At 46.8% G+C, this 24284-nt stretch overlaps 1 protein-coding gene across 1 annotated transcript in view; it reads left to right on the forward strand.

Moving 5' to 3' along the window:
* The window catches only part of TDRD6 (tudor domain containing 6), a 2323386-nt gene that overhangs the window by 1140538 nt on the left and 1158564 nt on the right, over positions 1-24284 (forward strand). The window contains exon 15 of the mRNA XM_086926239.1: positions 9761-9847. Coding sequence (XP_086782365.1) covers positions 9761-9847 — 87 coding nt within the window. The remainder of the gene's footprint in view (positions 1-9760; positions 9848-24284) is intronic.

Below are 24284 nucleotides of genomic sequence, written 5' to 3' on the forward strand. Positions count from 1 at the left end.
GTGTCTTTCTGAAAAACTTGCGTTGTAAAGGCATGTTTTTGAAAACGTGTTGTAAAGTCATACAACCGTTTTAACCCTTGCAGATGGTGCAGAGTATTCGCATCTCATCTGGTTCATCACTGTGTAGTGGTGATCCCAGTTTAGTTGCATGTGGGAAGGATAACTGCTTTTGGGATTCTTGGTGTTCAGGCCGCTGAGCGTTTACAGCCAATTAAAGGACATTTTCTTTTAGTTTTGCATCACAAGAGTAAAACATTTGTGTTTCCTTTCAAATGTATTTTATAATGTGGCTGATAACCCTTTGTAAAAAGCGAAAGAGAATAGTACCTCCTATGTGTATTGTTTATATTTAATGTGTACATCATGAGAAAAAAGTCTGTCCTGCATGTGCACATATTTCCTTACGGTTAGCCGTTTCAGAAAGAATATCATTGAGAGAAGTCTGATAACAGGTGAATTCAATTTTCTTGTTTATCCTCCAGTATTGTGGATCCAGTTCGTCATTTCGTTTAATAGAAGCCCTAGTGGCTTACTGTGCAGGCCTCTGAGCATTGTATCAGCCCTCTACCATCCAGAAATACAAAACAGTAGTGTTATTCTAGCCTCCACCAAGCAAAGCAAAGTGTCTTAAAACTTCTATAGTGACTAGGGATTCGATTTTCTTCAGATTTTTTTGACAGTTCTTCGTTGTATGGATATCGTTATTTCTGAATAGTGAGTGAGAGATCCGGTCCTGGTTTTGTAGTCTAGCTGTCTTGGGAACACTTGGGCAGAGGAAGGTGGAGAGTTTCACGCTCCTCGCTGCTGCTGCACCAAAACCTTATGTCTATGGCTGTATCGAGCGCAGCCCCTGGAGCCTCCGAGCCGTAAGAGTGGTACCGTGGTAGAGCCTCTGCAGGCTCCCGCTCCCACCCCCCCTGTTCACCAAAACCTTCTGTCTACTGCCGCATCAAGCGCGGCTGATGCGTCGGACCCGCTCCCCACCACCCCTGTGAGCCACGGACACTGCCACGGCCCTCGTAGGCTAGCAGGCACAGAGTTCTGTAAGTTTGCACTTAGGTTGCGGGCCCTGGGTGAATGGCTAATGGGGGAACGGGTCCTAGAGTGTGCTGGAGGGTGCTGTGTTGGATCCAGTCCTTGTTTCATTGACTCGGTGTTTGTCACACGAACTGACAAACATTGATCACTTTGTAAAAACAAAGCAATGGAACGCCAATATGGTAAGGTTTTGGTAATTTCTTAAAAAGAAATCCAAATAGATTGTTCAATATGTGTAAATCTAGAATTTTATTACTGTCCCATTTTTGGCAAGAGTATTAATTAAGTTCGGGAAGCAAAGTTAATTTTTAATGTATGATTTTAAGTGGAAAATGGTTTTAAACAAAATGCACCATGAATTGATAACACTTTTATGCTGTAACTCGGGAGTAGGGGAGAGTTGATAGAATAGGACTTTAAAAAAACTAATTCAAATAGCACGTTCAAAATGTGTAAATTTATATCTGTGTATTATGCTTTTATGGTTTTTTAATGTAAACGAAAACCGAATAAAGTGAATTTTGAATTTGAATTCACTGTGTGTGTTAGATCCAGTCCTGGTTTTTGCAGTCGAGCTGCGCTTGGAACACTGGCAGAGGAGGAGAAAGTGGCGCCAAGCCTCCTGTAGCCCTCTGTCACCTGCTGCCAGAGGCATTGCTGAGCCCTCTTCTACTACCTGCCGAGCACTGTGTAAACAGGGCAAGGGGCATAGAGGTAGCTTGGAAAAATAGAGAAAAAGACGTGCTGGGATACTGTAGGAAGAAACGACTGGTGATAATTGGATACAACTGAAGGAGTTAAGAAGGTGCCAAGGAGTCATAGTTGGCCCTGCCCATCCGGTCCATGGTTTGATTCATTTGGCCTGCCTGCCTCGCCACCCTGCCAATAAACTTAAGTTGAGAGCTGGGTGGTGAGTTGAAAGGAGATCTGAAAGGCGAAGGGAGGTCAAGCCATTTTTGGCCATCGGTTCATTGGCAATAGGAGCTAAATTTTTCTGGTTGCATCTGTAGACTTGCCAAGGGTCCGTCGCTTTAAGGTTCAAGTGATGACTGCAAAGAAACTGCGCTTTTGGTAGAGTGCTTTATACAAGAGCGTGTAAAAAAATTGAAGCTAACTCTTTCAGAAATAATTCACTACAAATAAATATTTTGAAAAGTTTTAATTCTATTACTGCCTTTTTTTCCAAAAAAAAGATATAAGCTTAAATTCAGCAGGGATGAGTCTATTCCAGAAGCACTTGGTGAGGCTAAAGCAGTTCCTTGAAAATAATCACCAGTAGTATCCATCAATCTATTCCCCAAAATTTGAGGATCTCGGTCTAGAAATAACACTTGGATTTAAGGAAAACTGACTGTTTGCTGACAAATTTAACCACCCATTCTCTGGCAAATGAAGTCTCTCAATATGAAGGGGTATTTCATTCAGCCCTGAAAGTTGGAGATCCTATATTGGAAGACTTTACGCTCCCTGCTCTCCCAAACTTCAATACTAATTTAAATCAGCCCTCAAAGTTGCTTTATGCACTTAATCTAGAGTATTCCAGGCATCTCAATCCAGTTAACTCCCTGTCCTTTAATCCCTGCGTTCCTTCTCAGGGTCATCCGGTACAAATGCAACTGTTCAGTAGTACTCCTAGTAGAACAAGCATGTTAGATACACTTGGCTCGATTACACCCTGCATTTCCACCCTTTCATTCATAATCCAGAGTCAAAAATGTTGATGTCAGACTCATTACTCTGTTTGGAATGAGTGCTGTCTTCTATATTAGCACTAGTGGAGAAATCAGTAAATAATTCCGACTCCATTTAGATTCTCTTTTGGCACTGACTAAGTCTATAGTTTCTGAGCAAAGCCGGTCGTTTGGTGAAGCTGACTTACTCCCTCTTGTATGCCTTATATTTGGAAGAGGCCTTCTCCCCCTTTAATTTTGGAGGATAATTTTAACTAGCCACACCCTACTTATTTAACCTCTCCTCATCTTGCTAAAGGAAAAACAAATTGAAATTTAATGAAAGCGAAGATATATTTGATAATCTACACTTCTCCATTCTCCAAGAACTTTTTGATTCTGTGAGTCTGGTTCCAGGGAGAGTATCTACATCACTCGCACAAGGAAAAAAGATTAATCTTTGTCCAATCCGTAATGTTTTTCCTATTTTTCTAAAAATAGGCGTAAAACCTCCTAAGTATCCTTCGGTAGAGGGTCTAAACGCTGGCTGCCCCCCTCTCAGAGAAAATGATACTAAGAACAAAACTAATATAGTCAGTAAGAAGGAAAAAGGGAAAAAAGACGAAGGATTCATAAAAAAAGCGCAAAAAGGCATCGCTTCAACCCTAACTTAATCATTAATCTAAATGGTTTGAAGAAGGAAGATGGCCTAGTAGAATCCAATGTATTGGGACACTATACACCTCTTTTAAACCGAACTCATTTCTCTCAAGAGCCATCTGTATCTAATATAAGCGTTCCTCCTACTGCTCAGAGTATCCTGAACCCTGATGCCTTATTATTTGCTCTCTCTGTAGCTAATAATGTAATTTACAATGCTACCGAGAATAACTCTGAGGTATCTTGCAAAATTAATCATCTACCTTCTGCCCCTTACTCCCTGGATTTTTCTTTTATTTTTTACCATGAACCATTTATGAACAGGCCTTTTCTGTTAGGATGTGTCGCCAAAATCCCCGACCTTCAAAAGATCCATACCAATGACCTTGCCTTGGTTCAAGTTCAAAAGTATATTAATCCTAGGGAGCTAGAGTAATATTTACATCTAAAGCGATCTCCTGTTTGATAATGTTACATAGCGATAAATTACGTTGTTGTAGCTTTGATCTTATTCCTGAAGTAGTTGGCTTTAAAAAAAAAAGTGGTTTAAAATCTGCAGTCTAATACTTATTCTGAAATCACCAACAGGGGTCTACCACATACGAAGAGAGAAAGCATATTGCAGGTTTCCCTAGGTAAAGAAGGCAGGAGGGTTTCGCAGAGGAATAGACTCGGTATGATCCTCTCATAGATGAGGAAGATGAGAAATGGAGTTGGGTGGCAGGCGATCTGAATAAAAACAAATCCCTAGATTTAAAATGTGGGAATTCCTCCTAGCATAGATATCGCCGTAATATCTTGGAATGCAGACGGCCTAAGCTTCAATAAAAATAATTTCTTATTTTTGTAAGTTTAGAGCACAGATTTAATTTTCCTACAAGAGACCTGGATCACAATAGATTGGTCCACTGAAGATTACATAGTGCTGAGCAGGCCTGCGCTCCAGGTGAATAGAGGACATGCTAAAGGAGGTGTTGCTATTATGCTCAGTCCAAATTTTAGTTGGTCTTTCAAAGATTTTTTTCACAATTCTAAATTGATTCAGGCGATTAAGTTAAATCTTAAGGATTCCCATGATCATTTAAATACAGTTAATTGTAAACGTTTATCTTCCTCCTGATGCATCCTATGCTCACCTATTAAAAGGCCTATTTGTTTTTTTTTCCTCTACCCTGGAAAGGGAAGATTGTAAGTCTCTAATGCGAGTAGGTGATAGGAATGTTAAAGTCTCTTCACATAGTATCAGGGTATTCTCCAACACTGAAAAAAATGAAGCCCTATAAATCCCCATGGCACAATTTTCAAATAAAAACAGGACAGATAAAAGGGGTGCCATATTACTTGAAGGTCTGAGAAGCTTAGATCTTATAATTGCCAACAGGAGGTTAGAAACAATATTCTTGCATACTATACTCATAAGGCCCCAACAGGTAATTCTATCATAGATTATGTAATTGTTTCCTTGAATTTTTTTTTTTAATCTCATAAGTATGGAAGTTTTGGGAACCGAGTTTTAGCGATCATATGTTGATCTGTTTTAAATTCAATTATACCTGGGCTAAGGTAGGCCCCTGGAACTTAAAAGGCAGTACTGTAGTGTTTAATGTAAAAAATGGTAGAATTCACTGGAACGCTCAAGCAACAGTTAAAGTAAAAGCTAATTTAACAGCTCTGATAAAAGATCAGCACCTTCTAGTTATGTCTGAACAAGATTCGCCCTCAATTGATGATTTGGAAGTTTTTTCCTGTAATGTAGGTTCTTTGGCTGCATTAAGTACATGATCGCGTGTTCCAACTAAAGAGATCTCCTTTTAATCCAATGCTTATTTTAAACATGGAAATCAATAAATTGGTGAGGGCCCAGTTCTGAACTTTACTATTGAGCAAAGTAATTTAATCAACTTATTAAAGAGGAAAAGGCCGAGAAAAAGCGCTCTCTGAAATAAAGGAAGATGGTGCGTAGGTGCAGTTAAGAGGCAGCCTCCAAAAACAACTCCAAACAATGTTATGAAGTAATTGCTGACTGCTGTGGCACAAGAGTAAAATCTCTCCTCATTCCTGTTAAAGAAGAGGATTGGAAAATCCACTTGGTAGAACTCTACGCAGCAAATTCAAATTCTCCCAGTTTAATCCCTGCCGCCCCTGTACCATTGGAAAACTCATATATCCAACTATGTACTCATTGAGTGACGTAAGTGGATTCATTAAGAGATCTTCAGGAGCAATGGGTCCGGATGAAATTCCGATGATGGTAATTAAAAATGAACCTCTTTTGTGGGCCACGTTTTTAGTCCCACTGTTTTACTTCTGTTATTCTCAGGGGAAGATATTGCCATTGTGGTCTGAAAGTATTTTAATCTACCCTATACAAAAAGGGCCCTAGAACTTAACCGGGTAATTACCGACAAATAGCTTTATTAGATGCAGTGGGAAAAATAGTTGCACGCAGTATTCTCGATTTCACGGAATGGGTCATGAAGAATAAGCTCCTCCCTATAGAACAAGCGGGCTTTAGAAAAAATCATTCCACCCTGGATAAAATCACCATGTTGAAATTAATAGATGAGAAATACTTGTTATCTCATAGGTCTAATGTTTACATGGCCTTCATAGATTTTTCAACGGCCGTTGATAAGGTAGACAGGCCCCTACTATGGGGGAAATGACATAATATGGGTTTGCCTGCTTCCCTGTTGTACTTAATTATCGTATTTCATTCTCAAACCTGGTGTTGGGTATTAATGGGAGGAAACCAAGGATTAACATCTGTAATTTCCATAGAAAATGGTTTGAAACCAGGTTATTTATTAGCCCTGTAGGAGAGTAGGGTCTGCTTCCTATGGTCACTCCCCACTTTTTGCTTTTGCTTTACTGGTTTTCGACTTAGATGTGGCTCTGGGCCTGCTAACCAGACCCACAGCCCAGATGCACTCTCTCTAAATTTACCATGTACTCTAGGTACATCCACAATTGGGAATTTGTTCACTTTGTCATCCCCTGTAGAAGTGTACCATAGGTACTCAGAGCATAGGTGTAACCAAGGCCTACCAGGGGCTGCAGTTGTATTATGCCACCCCTGGCTGGCCACTCAAATAGACACAACTGGCTGATCATTCAGCTGGGGCAAGGTTGTGTAACCACCCCTTGCTTAGGTGTAGTATTCCTATACCTACTTACATATACACACATAGTAACCTATAAGTCACTCCTATGGCAGGGCTTGACAATGCTGGAGGCAGAGTGATTGGTTATGTGTGCTCTAGCATGAGCTGAGCCTGTCTGCAGCTTTCGGAACCATGTCCTTATAGCTGTTCTATGATACTGCCATACCATATACTCTTAAGTGCATTATGAACCTTGCGGTTAAATGCTAACTTTGGTTTGGCTTTATCAAAACATGTCGTGTAAGGTGTCATACGCTCTGGAATACTACCCCCTCGCCAATTCTGGCAACGGGGGTAGCATTCCACCCTTCTAGAGGGAGAAGACCTGTTAGTTCTGACTATCCCGGTTAAAGTTAACCAGAGCCCCAGCATCACAAAATGGATGCTGCTGCCACAGACATAAGTCTGACCTCCTGCTGCTGGGAGTCCTTCCAGTAACGGAGGTTTGGACAATAGGTTTCCTGCTTGGGGAGGTGCGAGCCCCACCCCAGACAGGAGGATGTGTATTAGGACAGGTGGGGCTGAATAGAATCAGACACTGCCTGGAGCACTCTAGGTGCTCCATGCATACCCCAGTTCAAACCTGTTGCTGGGGCACTCCATCCCCAGCTCTGGCGTGAAAATGCACAAAGGAAAGGGGGTGTAGCCACCCCCCTTCCTGGTCCCACCCATAGGAGGGACCTAGTGACCAAACCAGCCCCCTTTAGTTGTATAAAGGTAGGAGCTGACCCAGGAGACTTTAGATTAATCCTGGAATCGACTTAAGACGAGACGAAACTCCGGACCCTTCGACATTCACTTGAGAAGAAGACTGAAGAATCTCCCTTGTGGCCAAGGAGTGACCACCCTGGGTAACCAGGCACCATCCAGCAACTCGACGGCTTGCTTTGTCCCCGTTCCCGCCGGAACCAGAGCACAGAGCCTGACAAGACCTCGACTCCGGGACCCCTATGACCCCACTGCACGACTCCAGCACATCTGAGCTCCGTGGAAGGCGTCAGAATCCGTGGATCCAGGCAACTTTGAAAGTCTTCAACTGGCTAACAGTGCAGCTCCTAAGGCCTCCTCGAAGCTGTGCACTGGGGACTGAGACACCCGACACCGAGCTCCACCTGCACCGTAGGCCAGCCCTCCACAAGATCTGCGTGGGGCCCTTCTGCTTGTGTTCTGCTCGACGCGTTGTCCGGTTGCTGCCCCGTTGGTTAGTAGCCCTCTGACGACGAACCTACTGAGAATCCATCGCTGGGATGGTTGCTCTAGACTGACACTTGCTTCCCTGAAAAGGTGAAGTACCTCAGACCCTCCTGGTCTGCACCAGAAGTTCTTGTGTATCCTGCGTGGGTTGCCTTTGCTTAGGCTTGTTGGCTCCGATCTTTAAGCCGACCCCTCCATCTGCAAGAATGTTTTTACGAAATGGTGTTAAGGATGTAGCTTCAGCTCGCGGCTTTCTTTTTAGTCCCAAAAATTAAGCAGTTTGTGCAAAACTGCTCTATTTTTTCAAGGAATTTATGTACATATTTTAATTGTATATTTTTCAAATGGGATGTATTTGTGAGCCATTGCTGCACTATGTAGTCGTAATATCCTCTCTTATTTACGAATGTATTTCACATTGTTCTGTCCTCCATTTTAAAGGCTTTTGCATATTTAATTGGTATCTTTAATTGTAAAATGTGCACATGATCTGGTTGCTTTTTGATTATTTGCACAATTCAGGATATGCTCTGTTCCCTCATTGTGGCTGCTAATTCCAAATTTTACTCCTTGAAATTGCTATAAATTGAAAAAAAAATTATTTGGACTGAGTTGTCATTATTGCACTGTCACAAGTTTTTATTGCACCGTATGTTTTAATTAGTATGAATCTTCTTAAGTGGACCTCATTAGAGTTCCTAATCTTTAATAAATTGAATTGACGGCACGCTACATTTCATGGCCTGTTTCTAAGTAAAAACAACAGGTGATGGACCGAATGTGGATCAATGCCACACACTCACCCCAGTCCAAAGATCTGGGCCCAAATCCATCGTTTTTTTGCACTCCACACCACCCTGGGTTAGACAATGGCAATATGCAAATCAGCTCTGACCCTGTGCCCCATGGGAACAGTCCAGTCCGAACTACAAAAGCCTTGACCTTCCCAGAACGGAATCAAGCATCCGAGGACCGGACCGGTTTCGAGGTAACACCTCTCATCAGCCCGGCTAGCTTGACTCCAGTGGTGTGGAGTGCCTGGGACCCACGTCTGAGCATCCCCAGCGCACTTAGGGCGGAATATGCAAAAACAACAGGTGATGGACCGAATGTGGATCAATGCCACACACTCACCCCAGTCCAAAGATCTGGGCCCAAATCCATCGTTTTTTTGCACTCCACACCACCCTGGGTTAGACAATGGCGATATGCAAATCAGCTCTGACCCTGTGCCCCATGGGAACAGTCCAGTCCGAACTACAAAAGCCATGTTTCTAAGTAAGACATATACAACTTGGGTCCAAATTAGAACATGCCACATGTTTGTATGACTGTTTTATATTTATATTTGTTTTTCTAAAATGCTTGATTCCAACTAACAGTAAGTTGAGAGAACTTTGAGATAATATTCAGGGGATAATATAATTGCAGGACTGCAGCAACCAGGCAGTGAGTCAGACACCAGTTTGTAGAAACAGCTGAAGGAAGTAGTAAGGTAACCAATGAAGATGAAGGAGATAGCCACTTTTACATTTCATAATGTGTCTTGGTATTGCCAAATTGTGACTAATTGCACATATTTAGGAAATTTGGTTAAAAATGTCTTTCAGAAAGATGGGTGATGTAAAATATTTCAGTTCAGAACTGAGTTTAGTTTCGCTTTCAACAATTGAGTTTTTTAGATACTGCTGTAGCATGAATTGTATAATAATGTATTTGGTTGTTTAACATGGTGTCAAATGCCTGAATATGGATTGTAGTAATGCTGATAGACCACATATACATACAGATATCAGGTATAAATCTACAATGTGCAAAAATTGTAATTATCATGACCCAATGCGTAGTCCTAGAAATTAGAGGCTCAAAGCATTTTGTGTTCTCCCTTTATTATATGTTGCGTCTAGTGCCCCCCCCCCCCCTAGACTTTGGCATGCTTTTGGGGGCATCCCTTGGGGTCATAAACAGGGAGCTAAAGTATTAGTCTTGTCCTTTGTTTTAACTGACTGTTATCTCGTCTTTTTTTTGTTGAAGGGCTTACTTTGGATGAGGATTTACCAGTGATGCTTCCTGAATCAAAGCCCAAAATCGATGTACCTAGATCTTCCCATACTGCTGAAGGTATTTATCCTGCTCGCTTTCAAACGAACTCAGTGGTGCTGCAACAGTTTTCAGAGTAGAGGTACTGCAATCTGTGTTGCATACCAGAGTTATAGCAATAATGAAAACCCCAAGCATCACACTAAGAACAGGTATGGCAAATGAGTCATGTTCATTCAGTAGGAGAGTAAGCGTATGATTTGTAGTAGCCAGAGTGCATTTTGGGGCACACTGTCACAAATATCTTACTAAAGCTTGGTTTGGTAGCTCACTGTCAATGATAGACTGCACATCTCTCATTGAAATGGCACTTCAGAATTTTGACTGCTATGAAATATATGTACAGTTCATTTACAGGATTTGGGCTTTGTGATGTTTGAAAACAAATTGACATCCTACAGCCTTTGTTACGTTCCCTGCAAAATAGTCAAATAATTCCCTTTACAAAATCCTCTCACTTCGTAGTCAGAAAAAGTAAATGCTAATCTCCATGCTAAATGAATAAACTTATGTTCGAGGCATATGAGCTGTAGATGGTATGCTGTAGCATAGATCACCATCTGGTGTTGGGCTTGGATATTTGCACTTTATTATTGTAGAAGATTTGTAGTCACGAGATGGGTGACTCCTCCTTTGGTTAGTAGCGCGCATGGGCATCGACTCCATCTCCAGATTGTTTTTTCCTGTCATTGGGTTCGGATGAAATTTGCTGCGCTCCGGCTCAGCACCGTATTTTCAAAACTTTTTTGACTCTCAACCAATCTTCTTTGACGGAATTATCTTGTTTGCGTGACCTTGAAGCGCTAATTTATATTTCTCGACTCTGGTGTCGACGTGGGCCTACCGATGAACGGCATTGGGGCCTACGGCAAAGGATTCAGAGGAGCTCGAAATTGTCCATCACGCCAGGGCAACAAGTGAGTACAAACTCCTACTCCTGCCCAACCATACAAGCAGAATGCTCTAGTCAAGACTTAGCCTGCAGGCCTTAGTCGAGACCAGAAGAAAGCTTCAGAAGCCACGCCTCTGGGCCCGGCTCTGAAGAAAAAAGAAAAGTCTTCCGGTAGCTCGGGACTGAGCAAGCCGCACATCGCTATCCTTGAACCATCTTCGTGCCGAAATCTGAGATGCACCCCATTCCAGCCAAAAAGGCTATGGCACCAAAAGAACATAAGGCCTCGGGACTGGGCAAGTACCGGAAATCTTCCACTCCGAAGAAAAGTTCCAACTCGACTATGAAAAAAAGTTCCAACTCCATGCCACCTTCAAAGCCCACGGAGCATGAAACTCCTAAGGCTTCAGACACCAAATTAAAGCCACTCTCAGAACTGAAAAAATCGGCACCGAGAACAGATGACCAGGCTGAACTCTTTACACCAGATCCTGTCGACCCAAGGCAAAAAAATATTACAGGTGGACCCTAAAACAGGCCATATTATCACCTTTGCATCAAAAGAGAAAATTGATACCCCACACACACCTGAGGTGCCTTCTAAGAAGAGAGACTTTGCAACATTGCCTAGAAGACCCTATTCTTCTTGCTAAACCTGTATCTCCTATACACTCCTACACAATCTCCTAGATTATCTCCAAGCTCACCCTTATCACCACAGTATGAGGATGATTTAGGGTGTGGGGACGGACATGGTGGGGCGGTGTTCGCACCATCCCAGAGTGGCACCCCGGTGCTCACTACGCATCTGTCGGCTAGAACCAGTTCCAGGGGCGCGCAGCCCCTGACCTGGGGAAAGTCCGGCAGGGGAGAGGGGTGTAACTACCCCCCTTCCTGGTCCCACCCCTAGGGCAGGACCTAGTCATGTACCCACCCCTTTCTTTAGGATAAAGGCCGGAGCGGGGACCCTTCCAAATTAGATCATCTTTGAATCAAGAATACTTTCTACGAAAGGACTTCAAGACTCTTCTCAAGATTTCTCCCTTGTGGCTAAGGAGTAGTCACCCTGCATCCGCAGGCACCATCTAAGAACTCAGCGGTTTGCTGCAAGTCCTTCCTCAGGAATCCGACTGCCCAGCTCAACGAGAACCGGCTTCCCTGGCACCTCTGACCTCTACCCACATTGTCAGCTCAGCTGAGATCTGTGGGTGCGACGAGACCTCGAGGGACCGGCCATCATCAAAACCTGCACGCTTTCTTAACCAGCACGACCACCGAAGGAATTCTCTGGTGAGTGCTCTGGGGTCCGAGAAGCCCCGACCCTGAGCAGCTCCAGCACCGAAGTGCAGCCTCCCAGTATCTCCATGATCTGCGTGGGGCCCTTCTGCTTCGCTGTTCAGCCCGATGTCCGATCACTAGCCGCTGGCGTGTGACTCTTTGACGAAGAACGACAACCAACACTGCTGGTCTGGTTGCTCCAGACTGGCCTTTGCTCCCTTCTGCGAGAGGAGCACCCCGGACCCACCTGGTCCACTCAAGAGGCCATTTTAGGCCCACCACGTGGCCCTGAAATTTGCCAAGGCTTGTTGCCCCAATCCTGGGTCCAGCGACATCGACCGCTTCATCCATCGTGGGACAGCTCGCACCTCCATCCTGGTTGCCGACAACGCCTCCTGGTCCGTGAGATCTGCAGAGCACAGCGTCGCCCACTCACCTAGTCGAGGTGACTACCATCCGGTGCCCTCCTGGTGCCACCTGACTACTGGCTAGTAGTCACGAACTTGGTCCCCTCTGCTTTCAGTTGTCATCCATCTTCGATCCAGGCTTGGATCAACTCGAACTATCTTCACTAGTAGCCTGCCAGCAACTTCTTTCTTCAGGCTCCTGGTTCGTCTACGAGGATTCCCGACGTCTTTTGAGACCTATGCAGCTGCAGCCCCTGGGCTAGGTAAACTCGGCATTTCGGTGCCCCAGCATAGCCTCACTATCCAAGGGTCAGGATCCACTGTCGTTTTCAACCTACCTTATCGGGTTCGCCCGAGAACACTAACTTTGTCTTTACTAGCTCCCATAGACTTTGTCCCGCATCCCGCGTGAGAGTGCACACTCTGCACCCGAGTCCCCTAGGCCTCCTACTAGTAATCTGAAGGTTCAGTAACGTAGTCCTAGCGATTCCAAAGCCTATTAGTACAGTACTTACCTGCTAGTAATTTCGCATTCCACTTCCATAGTATATGGTTTTTTGTGCCCCTCGGGCATTTGTGTAAATTGTGCAACTTGAAGTATTTTCATAAGAGTTTTGTTGTGTGCTTAGTACCCTGTCCTCATAAAGAGTCCAGGGCTGTTGTGATCTAAATAAATACACTGTTTATTTTCAGAACACTTGTGTGGTGTCCTTTCACTTGGTGTTCAAGGGGTATATGTGATGGTATAACAGCTGGCTTAACACGCCCTCTAGAGTTTAGCCCGAAGACTGCTCGTATCCACGCTACTAGGATAGCTGGTCTAAGGTTGACTTACAACCAATCACCGTAAGGGTTGTTTGCACTGATACAAAGTGCTCACTAGAATAGTGAACATTATATATCAGGCCAACTTCTCACAATACCCATCTAAGCCATCACCCCAGACAACAATATAGGTTTTAGCCAACTTATTCATATGGCTGCTCAATACCATGGTGTGCCACTACATTCTGACCCCATGGAGGAAGATTTTTTAATGGACACTTTTGCTCAGTCCCATAAGATCATACATACATTGCCCATGCTTAAAGGGGAAATTAAACACGCACCCAACATATTTAAAGGTTCGAGGCATGTGGGCTGCTGAATTCATATCTGTGCATAGACCGCCACCTAGTGTTGGGTCCGGATGATTGCACATTGTTGTCCTGGAAGAGTCTTCGAAGTATCACGAGATAGGTGGCTCCTCCCCTGGACTACAGTGCGCATGGGCATCGCCTCCATCCCCAGATTGTTTTTTTCCGCCATTGGGTTCGGATGTGTTTCGGTTCCCTCTGTCGGAACCGATAGTTGTTCAACTTGTACTCGAGACCAAAAGGTCTTTAGGCTGGGCGTCGGTATAGTTGCGTAAGGGTTTCTTTCTGACTCTCAGCTCCGATCTCTTACTGCCCTTCCACGTGCTTTCGGCGCGGACGGGCCTACACTACACCGTTTGCTATGGAGCGGACTCCATTCAAAAAGTGTCCGCTGTGTCACTCTAAATATTCACACCTCGACGTGCACCCTGTGTGCAATACCTGCTTGTCACCGGATCACCGCGAAGACACCTGCATGGCGTGTTTGAAATTCCGAAGCAAGAAGACTTTAAAGATTCGCCGGGCCAATCTGCTCCAGGCTCAATTATCGGCTTCGGCACCCCCACCAGATGACATTTTCCAGGAATCTGTCGAGGGTGAAGACGACGTGCGAGGGTCGGACTCTGGCCCCGCGTCCGAGGAGGAGACCTACGACGCGGGTGAGGAGGACTATGACGAAGTCTCCGACGAGGTAGGGGACGACGATCAGGCTTGTGCCACGATGGGAGATAGCTCGGAGGAGGAGCATCCCCAACCAGACTCAGGGGTTATTCCCCTTCATACGGCCCAAGTCCATCCCCGCCTCCGGGCCCGGTCACGGACATTTCTAAGTCATCACTTATGTTGAAGAAAACGAAAGTGAAGGCAACTGGTCACGTACCCTCGGATGCGAAACCGAAACTGAAAGTTGCGTTGGTAAAGAAGGTTCTGGGGGCGTCAACTTCCAAGAAAACCAAAATGGCCGACTTGAAGAGCCACGCCAAAATGGCCGACCCGAAACCCTCTGGGTCGGCGCCGAAGGCGAAGGCCTCCGACGCGGCTGCGTCGGCGCCGAAAGGGGTTGTGGACCCGAAGACGGCTCCAAAGAAGCGTCAGGGCGACGACGCGCATAGGCATGGGGCGTCGGCCCCGAAGAAAGTGCCTACAGGCGATCAGGCTCTCGAAGATGAGGTGTCGCTCGAGCCGGTCCAGCCCTCTGCAACCTTTACGAAGAAGGTGGGGGAATCCTTACAGCGGATCCGGAAGTCCAGTGTGGTCCCCGCTCAGGACACTGTAGCGCCTACGCTCACGCCTAAGCCTACTAAGGAGCAAACGCCCATTCGTTTCACCCTTCCACCCAAGTCGGCGCCGAAGGCCTTCGCGCCGAAACAGGGCGGACACTCAAAGGAAGTATTGACGCCGAAAGCTGCCTTGGTGGTGTCGAAGCTTCGGCTCCAGCCGCTTGCGGTGGAGGAACGTCGTGAGGTAATCATCGACGCCAACACCGGGAAACTGTCGCTCCTCAAGAGGAAAATCACGACGGAGCCGGCGTTGGAACCTTTTAAGATTCCGCTCAAAAGCAAGAAGTACTCTGAGGACTCTTCGGCTCTGGTGGAACCTTTGTCCCCACAGGCCCTGGGACACTCGCCGACGCATTCCGTCGCAGCCGATGCGGACGAGGAAGATGCCGAGTACAACTATCCTGCGTACTCGGATCCGGAGGAGGAGCATGTACCTTGGGCCGCCGGAGGCGACACAGAAGACCCGCAGTCGGGTCAGGACACTCAACTTTTCGCCGCCAAGACGTCCCCGACGGAGGACTCGGCGGCCTTCAATGCTTTGATTGAGAGAGCGGCGGCTAACCACGACGTCGAGCTCCACTCAGACCCCGTGGATGCGGACTTCTTATTCGACACCTTCTCGGTGGCTGAGAAATCGGTCAAGACGCTGCCGATGCTGAAGGGGGTGCTTAAAAATGCAGCTGAGGTTTTCAAGGAGCCCACCCGGGCGCGTGTGGTCAACCCTCGCATCAACAGGAAATATAAGGCAGCTCCCACGGATCCGACATATATCAAGGGACATTTGCCTTTGGACTCCTTGGTTGTTTCCAACGCTCGGAAGAGGGCGAACTCTCAAACTACTGGTGACGCTCCTCCCCCAGACAAAGAGTCCAAGATCTTTGAGGCCTCAGGCAAACGGATTGCTGCACAGGCAGCTAACATCTGGAGAATATCTAACACCCAAGCCCTGCTTGCACGTTATGATAGGGCCCATTATGACGCATTAGAGGCCATTCTGCAACACTTGCCTGACCAATACAAGGAGGCAGGAGAGATGCTCATTCAGGAGGGTAAACTCATTACAAATGCATCCATCAAATGTGCCCTAGATGTGGCAGACACAGCCTCCAGGGCTATCAATACAAGTGTGTTACTTAGACGCCATGCCTGGCTTAGAATTTCGGGGTTCAAACCCGACGTCCAAACCACGATATTGAATCAAACAGTGAATCCTGACCATCTGTTTGGCCCTGAGGTGGATGCCTCCCTGGAGAAGATGAAAAAGGATACTGAAACTGCCAAGTCAATGGGGGCTTTACAAAGTCAGCAGTTTCGGGGTGGTTCCTTTCGCCGCTCAAATTCAAAAGGCACCTCAAGGGGACAGGCATCCCAGTCCACACAATATTACAAGGGTAACAACCAACCCTTGTATAACAACAAGGGTAGAGGTGGTTACAGAGGCAATAATATCAAGGGCAGGGGACGTGGAAACAATGGCTCCAGGTCCACCACCACCAACAAGCAGTGACGTCTTGTCACTGCCCCCCGATCACACAACACCGGTCGGGGGGAGACTCCAGCAGTTCCTGCCAGCGTGGAGGTCCATCACCACGGACAGGTGGGTGAGGTCCCTTATCCAGTACGGGTACTGTCTAGAGCTTACGTCCATTCCACCGGACATACCGCCAAGAAGCCGTCCTATGTCCGGCGAGCACTTGACCTTGTTGCAGCAAGAGGTTCTAGTCATGCTGCAAAAAGGGGCGATAGAGCTCGTTCCATTGCAAGAGCGGGGAACAGGGGTTTACTCCCTGTATTTTTTGATCCCCAAAAAGGACGGATCCCTCAGACCGATCCTGGACCTCAGGCCCCTGAACTGGTACATCCTCTCGGAGCACTTCCATATGCTCACGTTGCAGCAGGTGCTTCCCCTGCTTCAACAGGGGGACTTTCTGGCTACGCTGGCACTGAAGGATGCCTATTTTCATATCCCCCTGCATCCTTCCCACAGGAAGTATCTCAGATTCACGATCTTAGACCAGCATTACCAGTTCAGAGTTCTGCCGTTCGGGGTCACCACGGCGCCAAGGGTATTTACAAAATGCCTGGCGACTGTGGCGGCGCATCTCCGTCGCCAGCACGTCCACGTCTTTCCATACCTGGACGACTGGCTCATTCAAGCAAAAACAGAGCAGCAGTGCGTCGACCACGTGTCACGCACCATTCATCTCCTGCACGATCTGGGATTCTCTCTGAACTACCCAAAGTCCCATCTCCAGCCCGCCCACGTGCGACAGTATCTGGGCGCGACAATCGACACTCTGGCAGCCACTGCGCAGCCGAATTCAGTGAGAATCGCCAGTATCCAGGCGCTGATCCAACGATTCAGACCCCAACACTCGCTTCCCGCGAAGGTGTTCATGCAGTTGATAGGCATGATGGCCTCCTGCATCTCCATTGTCCCGCACGCGAGACTACATATGCGTCCGCTTCAGGAGTGCCTAGCACGTCAGTGGACTCAGGCTCATGGGCAACTGACAGACCTAGTGTTGGTGAGCGGTCGGGCATACAACTCTCTGCATTGGTGGAATCCACAAAACCTTTGCAAGGGCCGACCATTCCAAGAGCCTGTCCCACAGATTATCCTGACGACGGACGCCTCTCTCCAGGGATGGGGAGCGCATGTACTCCATTACACTGTGCAGGGACTATGGACACTACAGCAAAGGAAGATGCACATCAATGTGTTGGAACTGATGGCAATCTTCATGGCCTTAAAGGCGTTCAAAGTACATCTGTGCAACAAGGTCGTGTTGATCCGGACGGACAACATGACGGCCATGTACTACATTCAGAAGCAGGGAGGCACACACTCTCCGCAGCTGTCTCATCTGGCTCAGAGCATGTGGAAGTGGGCCATTCAGAGGAACATCTTCCTCATGGCAGAGCATCTCCCGGGCAAGGACAATCAAATGGCAGATCTGCTCAGCAGGCACAGCCATCAGATGCACGAGTGGGAGATACATCCATCAGTACTCCAACCGTACTTCCAAAAGTGGGGTCATCCAGAGATAGACCTGTTCGCCACAAAGGAGAACGCAAAATGCCAAAGCTTCGCCGCCAGGTTCCCACACCCCCAATCACAGGGCAATGCGATGTGGATGAACTGGTCAGGCAGATTTGCGTACGCTTTTCCCCTAGTACCTCTGATACCGCTGGTGGCACGCAAGCTCAGGCAGCACTCGATGACGCTCATCCTGGTTGCTCCAACGTGGGCTCGCCAACCATGGTACACCACGTTTCTGGAACTCTCCGTGGTACCGCATCAAAGGCTTCATCTCACTCCCAGCCTTCTGACGCAGAGCCATGGCGACATTCAGCACCCAGATCCGCAACAGCTCAACCTGGCGATCTGGCTCCTGAAGTCCTAGAGTTTGGCTACCTCAATCTTCCTCCCGACTGCATGGACATCATTCGGGAGGCAAGGAAGCCCACTACTAGAGCTTGTTATGCGGCTAAATGGAAGAGGTTTGTCATCTACTGTGCTAACCACAACATTGACCCGCTAGATGCTTCCATTCAAAACATCATCTGTTACCTTTTTCACCTGTATAGATGTAATCTAGCGTACTCTTCCATCCGCATTCACCTGTCTGCTATGGCAGCATACCTCCAGAATAGGCAGCACCTGTCACTCTTTAAGGTCCCTGCTATCAAGGCCTTTCTGGAAGGACTCAAAAGGGTCATTCCACCAAGGACCCCACCAGCTCCAGAATGGAACCTCAATGTGGTTCTTACAAGGCTGATGGGTCCTCCCTTTGAGCCACTGCACTCCTGTGAGCTCCAGTTTCTCACTTGGAAGGTTGCGTTCTTAGTAGCTATTACATCGCTACGGAGGGTTAGCGAACTGCAGGCGCTCACCATCCAAGAACCTTTCTTCCAAGTACATGCTAACAGGGTGGTGCTCCGCACTAACCCTAAATTCTTACCCAAAGTGGTTTCACAATTCCACATAAACCAGACAATTGAACTGCCGGTGTTTTTCCAAAACCCAGAGACGCTGGCGGAGCGCATGCTCCACACCCTTGATGTGAAAAGGGCCTTGATGTACTATGTAGACAGGACAAAAGATTTCCGCAAAACCAAACAACTTTTTGTTGCTTTTGCCACACACCACAAGGGAAACGCTATCTCCAAAGCGGGGATTGCTAGGTGGATAGTAAAGTGCATACAGATCTGTTACGCTAAAGCTAAGCGCACTCTCACTATCCAACCGAGGGCCCACTCCACCAGGAAGTTGGGGGCCTCTATGGCTTTCCTAGGTAACATTCCCTTAGAAGATATCTGTAGAGCAGCCACATGGTCTACCACACACACTTTCACTAGGCACTACTGTGTAGACGTGCATTCCAAACAGCAGGCAGCTGTTGGTCAGGCTGTTCTAAAAACGTTTTTTCAGACTGCTGCAGCTGGCACGGGCGGCCGCAGATAATGGAGGGACTGCTATGTATTCTATGCACAGATATGAATTCAGCAGCCCACATGCCTCGAACTGCAAATGCTACTTACCAGTATGCATCTGTTCTTGGCATGTAGGGCTGCTGACATTCATATCGCCCACCCTCCTCCCCGGCGCCTGTAGCAGCTGCAGTATTTATTCATATATACACATATGCTCATAGCATGGTCATCACTCACATTCTTCACTCCATCTCTGCCAATGGCTAAAAACAATCTGGGGATGGAGGCGATGCCCATGCGCACTGTAGTCCAGGGGAGGAGCCACCTATCTCGTGATACTTTGAAGACTCTTCCAGGACAACAATGTGCAATCATCCGGACCCAACACTAGGTGGCGGTCTATGCACAGATATGAATGTCAGCAGCCCTACATGCCAAGAACAGATGCATACTGGTAAGTAGCATTTGCAATCCCATCTGAAAGAAACACGTAGTGATAGATTTCTTACCTTAGAATTACCCCCAGGCGTTGTCTTGCGGCTCCGCGTGCGTCTTTGACATAATTGGCGCTGTGATGTCGTCGGGGCTATTTTAATACGCCCACGCGCACTGACGTCAGTTCTTTCTTTTTCCGCGCCAGCAAGCGCAGATCCAGGAAGATCTAGCACCCCCAGTCCATTTTTGACTGACTTTCTCGAGGCCTTTTACCTCATCTTTTCGAGTCGATCGACTCCTGGTGTCGTAGGGAGGCCTCGTTTCAAGAACTGTATGGACTGTCAGCGCATGATGTCGGCGATGGATCCCCGCCGCTTGTATGTCTACTGCCTGGGGCACGACCACGACCCTAAGTTGTGCCCCGATTGCCGGGCCATGGCGCCGAAGACTTTGCGGGAGCGGTCCCAAAAGTTGCTTGAAGCCCAGCAGTCTGCTCCGCGCCGTTCAAGGTCCTGGTCCTGTGGGAGGTCGAGGAACTGGTCACGGAGCCGTCATCACCACTCGTCTGGATCGAAGGCTTTGCACTCGGGGTCAGGTAAGTCCAAGCATTCCAAGAAGAAATCGAAGAAGCATAGTCGCTCTTCGACTTCCATTGCTAGACACGGCTGAGGATGGTGCCACTGCCGCGGCTCCGGCGGAGCCTGCGACGTCCAGTCTACCCCGGGTGCAGGGGCGACTCCTGCCCAGGTGCAAAAATTCCTTGCCGCCATGGCCCGACTTTTTGGGTCGTCTGACCCCGTCAGTGCGTCTTTAGGCCCTGCGGACCAGATGGGTGGTCCTGCCTTACCATCTCCGGCGATTCCGGTCTCGCCTCTGGCTCCGGCGGCGCAGGTCCCCCAGGGGTCCAGGATCGGACCTCGATCGACGCCGGTTGACCTCGTGACACCTCCACTGGCCCCAGTCTCCCAGGCACCGCTTCCGACGTCGCCCCCTCCTCGGGACGTCGTTGTCCCCAGTTTCAGCCCGGACATGGTGCCGGATCGGCGCCACTCACTGGGATACCGACACCCATGGGACCTTTTATCCCCTAAGTCCATCCTACTTATTTTGAGCCTGTTCCACATACTTCAAAGGAAGGGGAGGATTGGGAGGGGTCCGAGGTCCCTCTGGCACTGGACTGTGCTTATGATGCGGACTGAAGGAGGATTTGGGGGAAGCCAGTGGTCTTGACACCTCACCTCACCTAACGGTGATGGATCAAGCCCTGATATTTGGTCAGGGTAAGAGTGGTCTGCTTAATTCAGACACTCTGTTCATCACCACCCCCTTTTCTGAATCGTTTTTGGCCACTATAGGTGCGGCAGGGTATGGCTTAGCACAAGACCAAATAACGACAAAAATATACCACAGTCTTAATAAATACTCTTGGAAGGAAAAATAATAGTTCAAGTGTAGTTTCTTCTTAGCACAAAGTCTTCAGTAACAAAAGCAACTCTTCTTCTTTAAAACCTAGTTCTTGGCAACAATGTAACCCACACGGGAGTCACACGACGTCGAGGCAAAGTTAATCCAAAGGTTCGGCGTCAACCGCGAGGAGCGCTAGGTCGAGCCCGGAGTCGCACAGACTCCCACAACACAGTACCTTGGAAAAGCGAAGCACACGATGATCAGCGGCATCGAGATGTCCGGCGTCGTGTCTTCGGCGTCGATCCGGCCTCTGAGTCGGGGCGACCTGCAGCGGCGTCGACAGATGTCAGGCAGGAGCAGCGCTCACGAGGCGAAGCAGGATACGGCGTCGTCTATGTCGATGATGAAGTTGCAAGAGTGAGCAGCGCTCACGGCGTCGAGAGGGCACAAAGTCGATGCGATCAGCAGCGGTGCAGACACGAGGTCACTTGGAGCTGGAGCCGAACTCACTACTCACTGACGTTGCTGCTGGCGTCGAGGAAGCGGGACACTGGAGCCGTTACTCACGATGTCGAGCTGGATTCGGCGACGTCCGTCGGCGTCGAGATTGCTGGTTCTTTCAGAGGTGCTGGATTCTCAAGTTCCAGCAACAAGCACTTTCAGCAGATGAAGTCCTTTAGCCCTGTGACTTCAACAGGAGGCTGGCACTCTTCCAGCCCTTGGAGATTTTCTTAGCAAAGTCTGAGAGTACACACACAGTTCCTCTCTTCTGGTTCCTTGGCAAAAATAAAGAAGCAATTGCAGGATTCCCCCAACAAACAGCACTCTTGGCAAAAGGGGTAGGCAAGTCCTTGGATCAGCAGGCTTCTTGTCCTTGGTTCAGGTTTCCTTGTCAGAAGTGATCTAAAGTCTTGGTTCAGGGGTCCTTCTCTTATACCCCTTTTTGGCTTTGATCCCTTTGCCCTTTGTCCATGCAGGGGAATTTCCCAACAACCTGGGTCTGTTGTGGGTGTAGCCAGGCAGAGGCACCTGGCCTATTAACTGAGCGGGGCTGGGTCCTCATCATAGCATTAATAATCCTGGTGGCCCATTCTAACTAATGGAGAGCAGGTTACCTCGCAATAGTGAAAAACGAATATGGCCGTAATTCACTACTAGGACATGCCAACTTGGTCAGGCTTGTCCTACCTTATACTTACAATGCACCCTGCCCGTGGGCCTACCATAGGGGTGACTAATATGAAGTTAAGGGAAGGTTTGGGGACTGGCAAGTAGGTGTACTTGCGCAGTCAGCGTGACAGTACCAGACTGCACGTAGGTCTGGCAATGGCAGACCTGTAGACCTACTTTTACTAGGCCGCTCTTTTTTTTTTAAAGTATTTTGCAATTATATACAAGGCACGGCATCATTAATACAAACAAAAGATCGAAGGAGAAGAAGTATATACAAATAGTTCATAGATCAAAATAAAAGACAATCACTAAGTCATCGACAGGCGAGGGTGATATTTCCAAAAACAAATTAGAACACAAATTAGAGCACAAGAATAGCATAAATTAGGGCAAAGTATACTTTCATATTGTATAAGATCGATATTATATTTACACCGAGTTATTATTCCTTATCTGTAGGCAAACCTACACTTCACACTATTATTCCTCCTTCCATCGTGTTATAGGATCCCATATTATATTACCTAACTTCCTTCCCCTTTTTCCCTTCCTTGCATATATCTTTCTCCATTTTATGCGATATTAGTAACTTAGCCAACCATTTGTGGAAGGTAGGTGGTACAGGATCTATCCATGCAGAGGCTATACATAATCTCATGATAGACACAGCAACAAACAAAAATTCTCTCCCACAGAAAGGACGTATATCCTCAACATTAACTCCTAATAGAATAGTTCCAGGGGTTAATACAATTTTGCTTTCTAGAATTTTACTTATAAAACATTCAATTTCTTTTTTAAATAAATCTAAACGGGGGCATAAAGCAAATACATGTTCCAGATCAGCATCCGAGCTTCCACACCTATAGCACGTAATACCCACTAAACCTCCCCATTGTGCTATTTTAACCGGTGTATAATACAAGTGATAAAGTGTTTTGTAATGTTGAGCTTGTAATGGTGCTGAACATAGTAATGAATTCCCCATTTCTAGGGAGATACCAAAACTTTCAGAGCTGATTTTAAGATTATCCTTCCATTTTTCGCTCCACTTTTGGTGATCATCTTGTTTTACTTTAATCAGTTCAGCATACAGTCTTTTGATTGTGCAATCCTGCCCCCTTTGAATAATTTCCATGATAGCATTGCGCCTAAATCCCAGAGCGCCGCCTTTTTTTCCCAAGAGAAAACTCCTAATCTGGAGGAATTTGAAAAATTGCCTAGTTTCTAGGTTAAATCTGTCTTGTAGATCTTTAAATTGGAGAACACACTGTTCCCCCCTAATATCTCCAATGGTTCTGATTCCCCTGTTTTCCCACTCTGCCATTATAGGTCCCGAGAAGATATCTTGTGGGAGGGTTGGATTGTGTAACAGTCTTGTATATGAATTAAATTTTCCTAGGCCAATTTTTTTAGCAAAACTTTTCCAAATTTCAAATGCTGCTATTATTGTCTTAAACTTTGTCCTCTTATAATAACTAGCCTCTGTAAATTTCAGGAGAACATCCTTCGCTTCCATTCCCAAAGTTAATCCATAGATTGCTAATGATCCAAATTTACTCCACTCCTCTGCTCCGCGGCACTGTTCACCTCCCATTAAGCCAGTCATATTCTGTAAAGCCGCCGCCCAGTAGTAAGATTTTAAATCTGGGACTCCCCAGCCTCCCCTTTCTCTCGGCAATGTCATATATCTAAGAGCCCTTCTCGTTTTCCCTTTTGCCCAAAGGAATCTATTTAGCATACTCTCCAGTTTTTTAAATATTTTGTTATCAAAAAATAGCGGTATTGCCCTAAATAAGTATAAAAATTTTGGGAGGATAATCATTTTTACTATATTAGACCTTCCCACTATTGACAGGTGTAAATTATCCCATCTATCCAGGTCTTTCTCCACTTTCTTGATTAAAGGGGAAACATTCCTTTCCACCAAGTTATCCAAATCTGACGTTATGATAACCCCTAGATATGTACCTTCTTGTATCACTCGGTTGTCTAAACATGGGGTATATGAAT

Source organism: Lissotriton vulgaris, chromosome 6 (genome assembly GCF_964263255.1).
Source record: "Lissotriton vulgaris chromosome 6, aLisVul1.2, whole genome shotgun sequence".
Lineage (NCBI taxonomy): Eukaryota > Metazoa > Chordata > Amphibia > Caudata > Salamandridae > Lissotriton > Lissotriton vulgaris.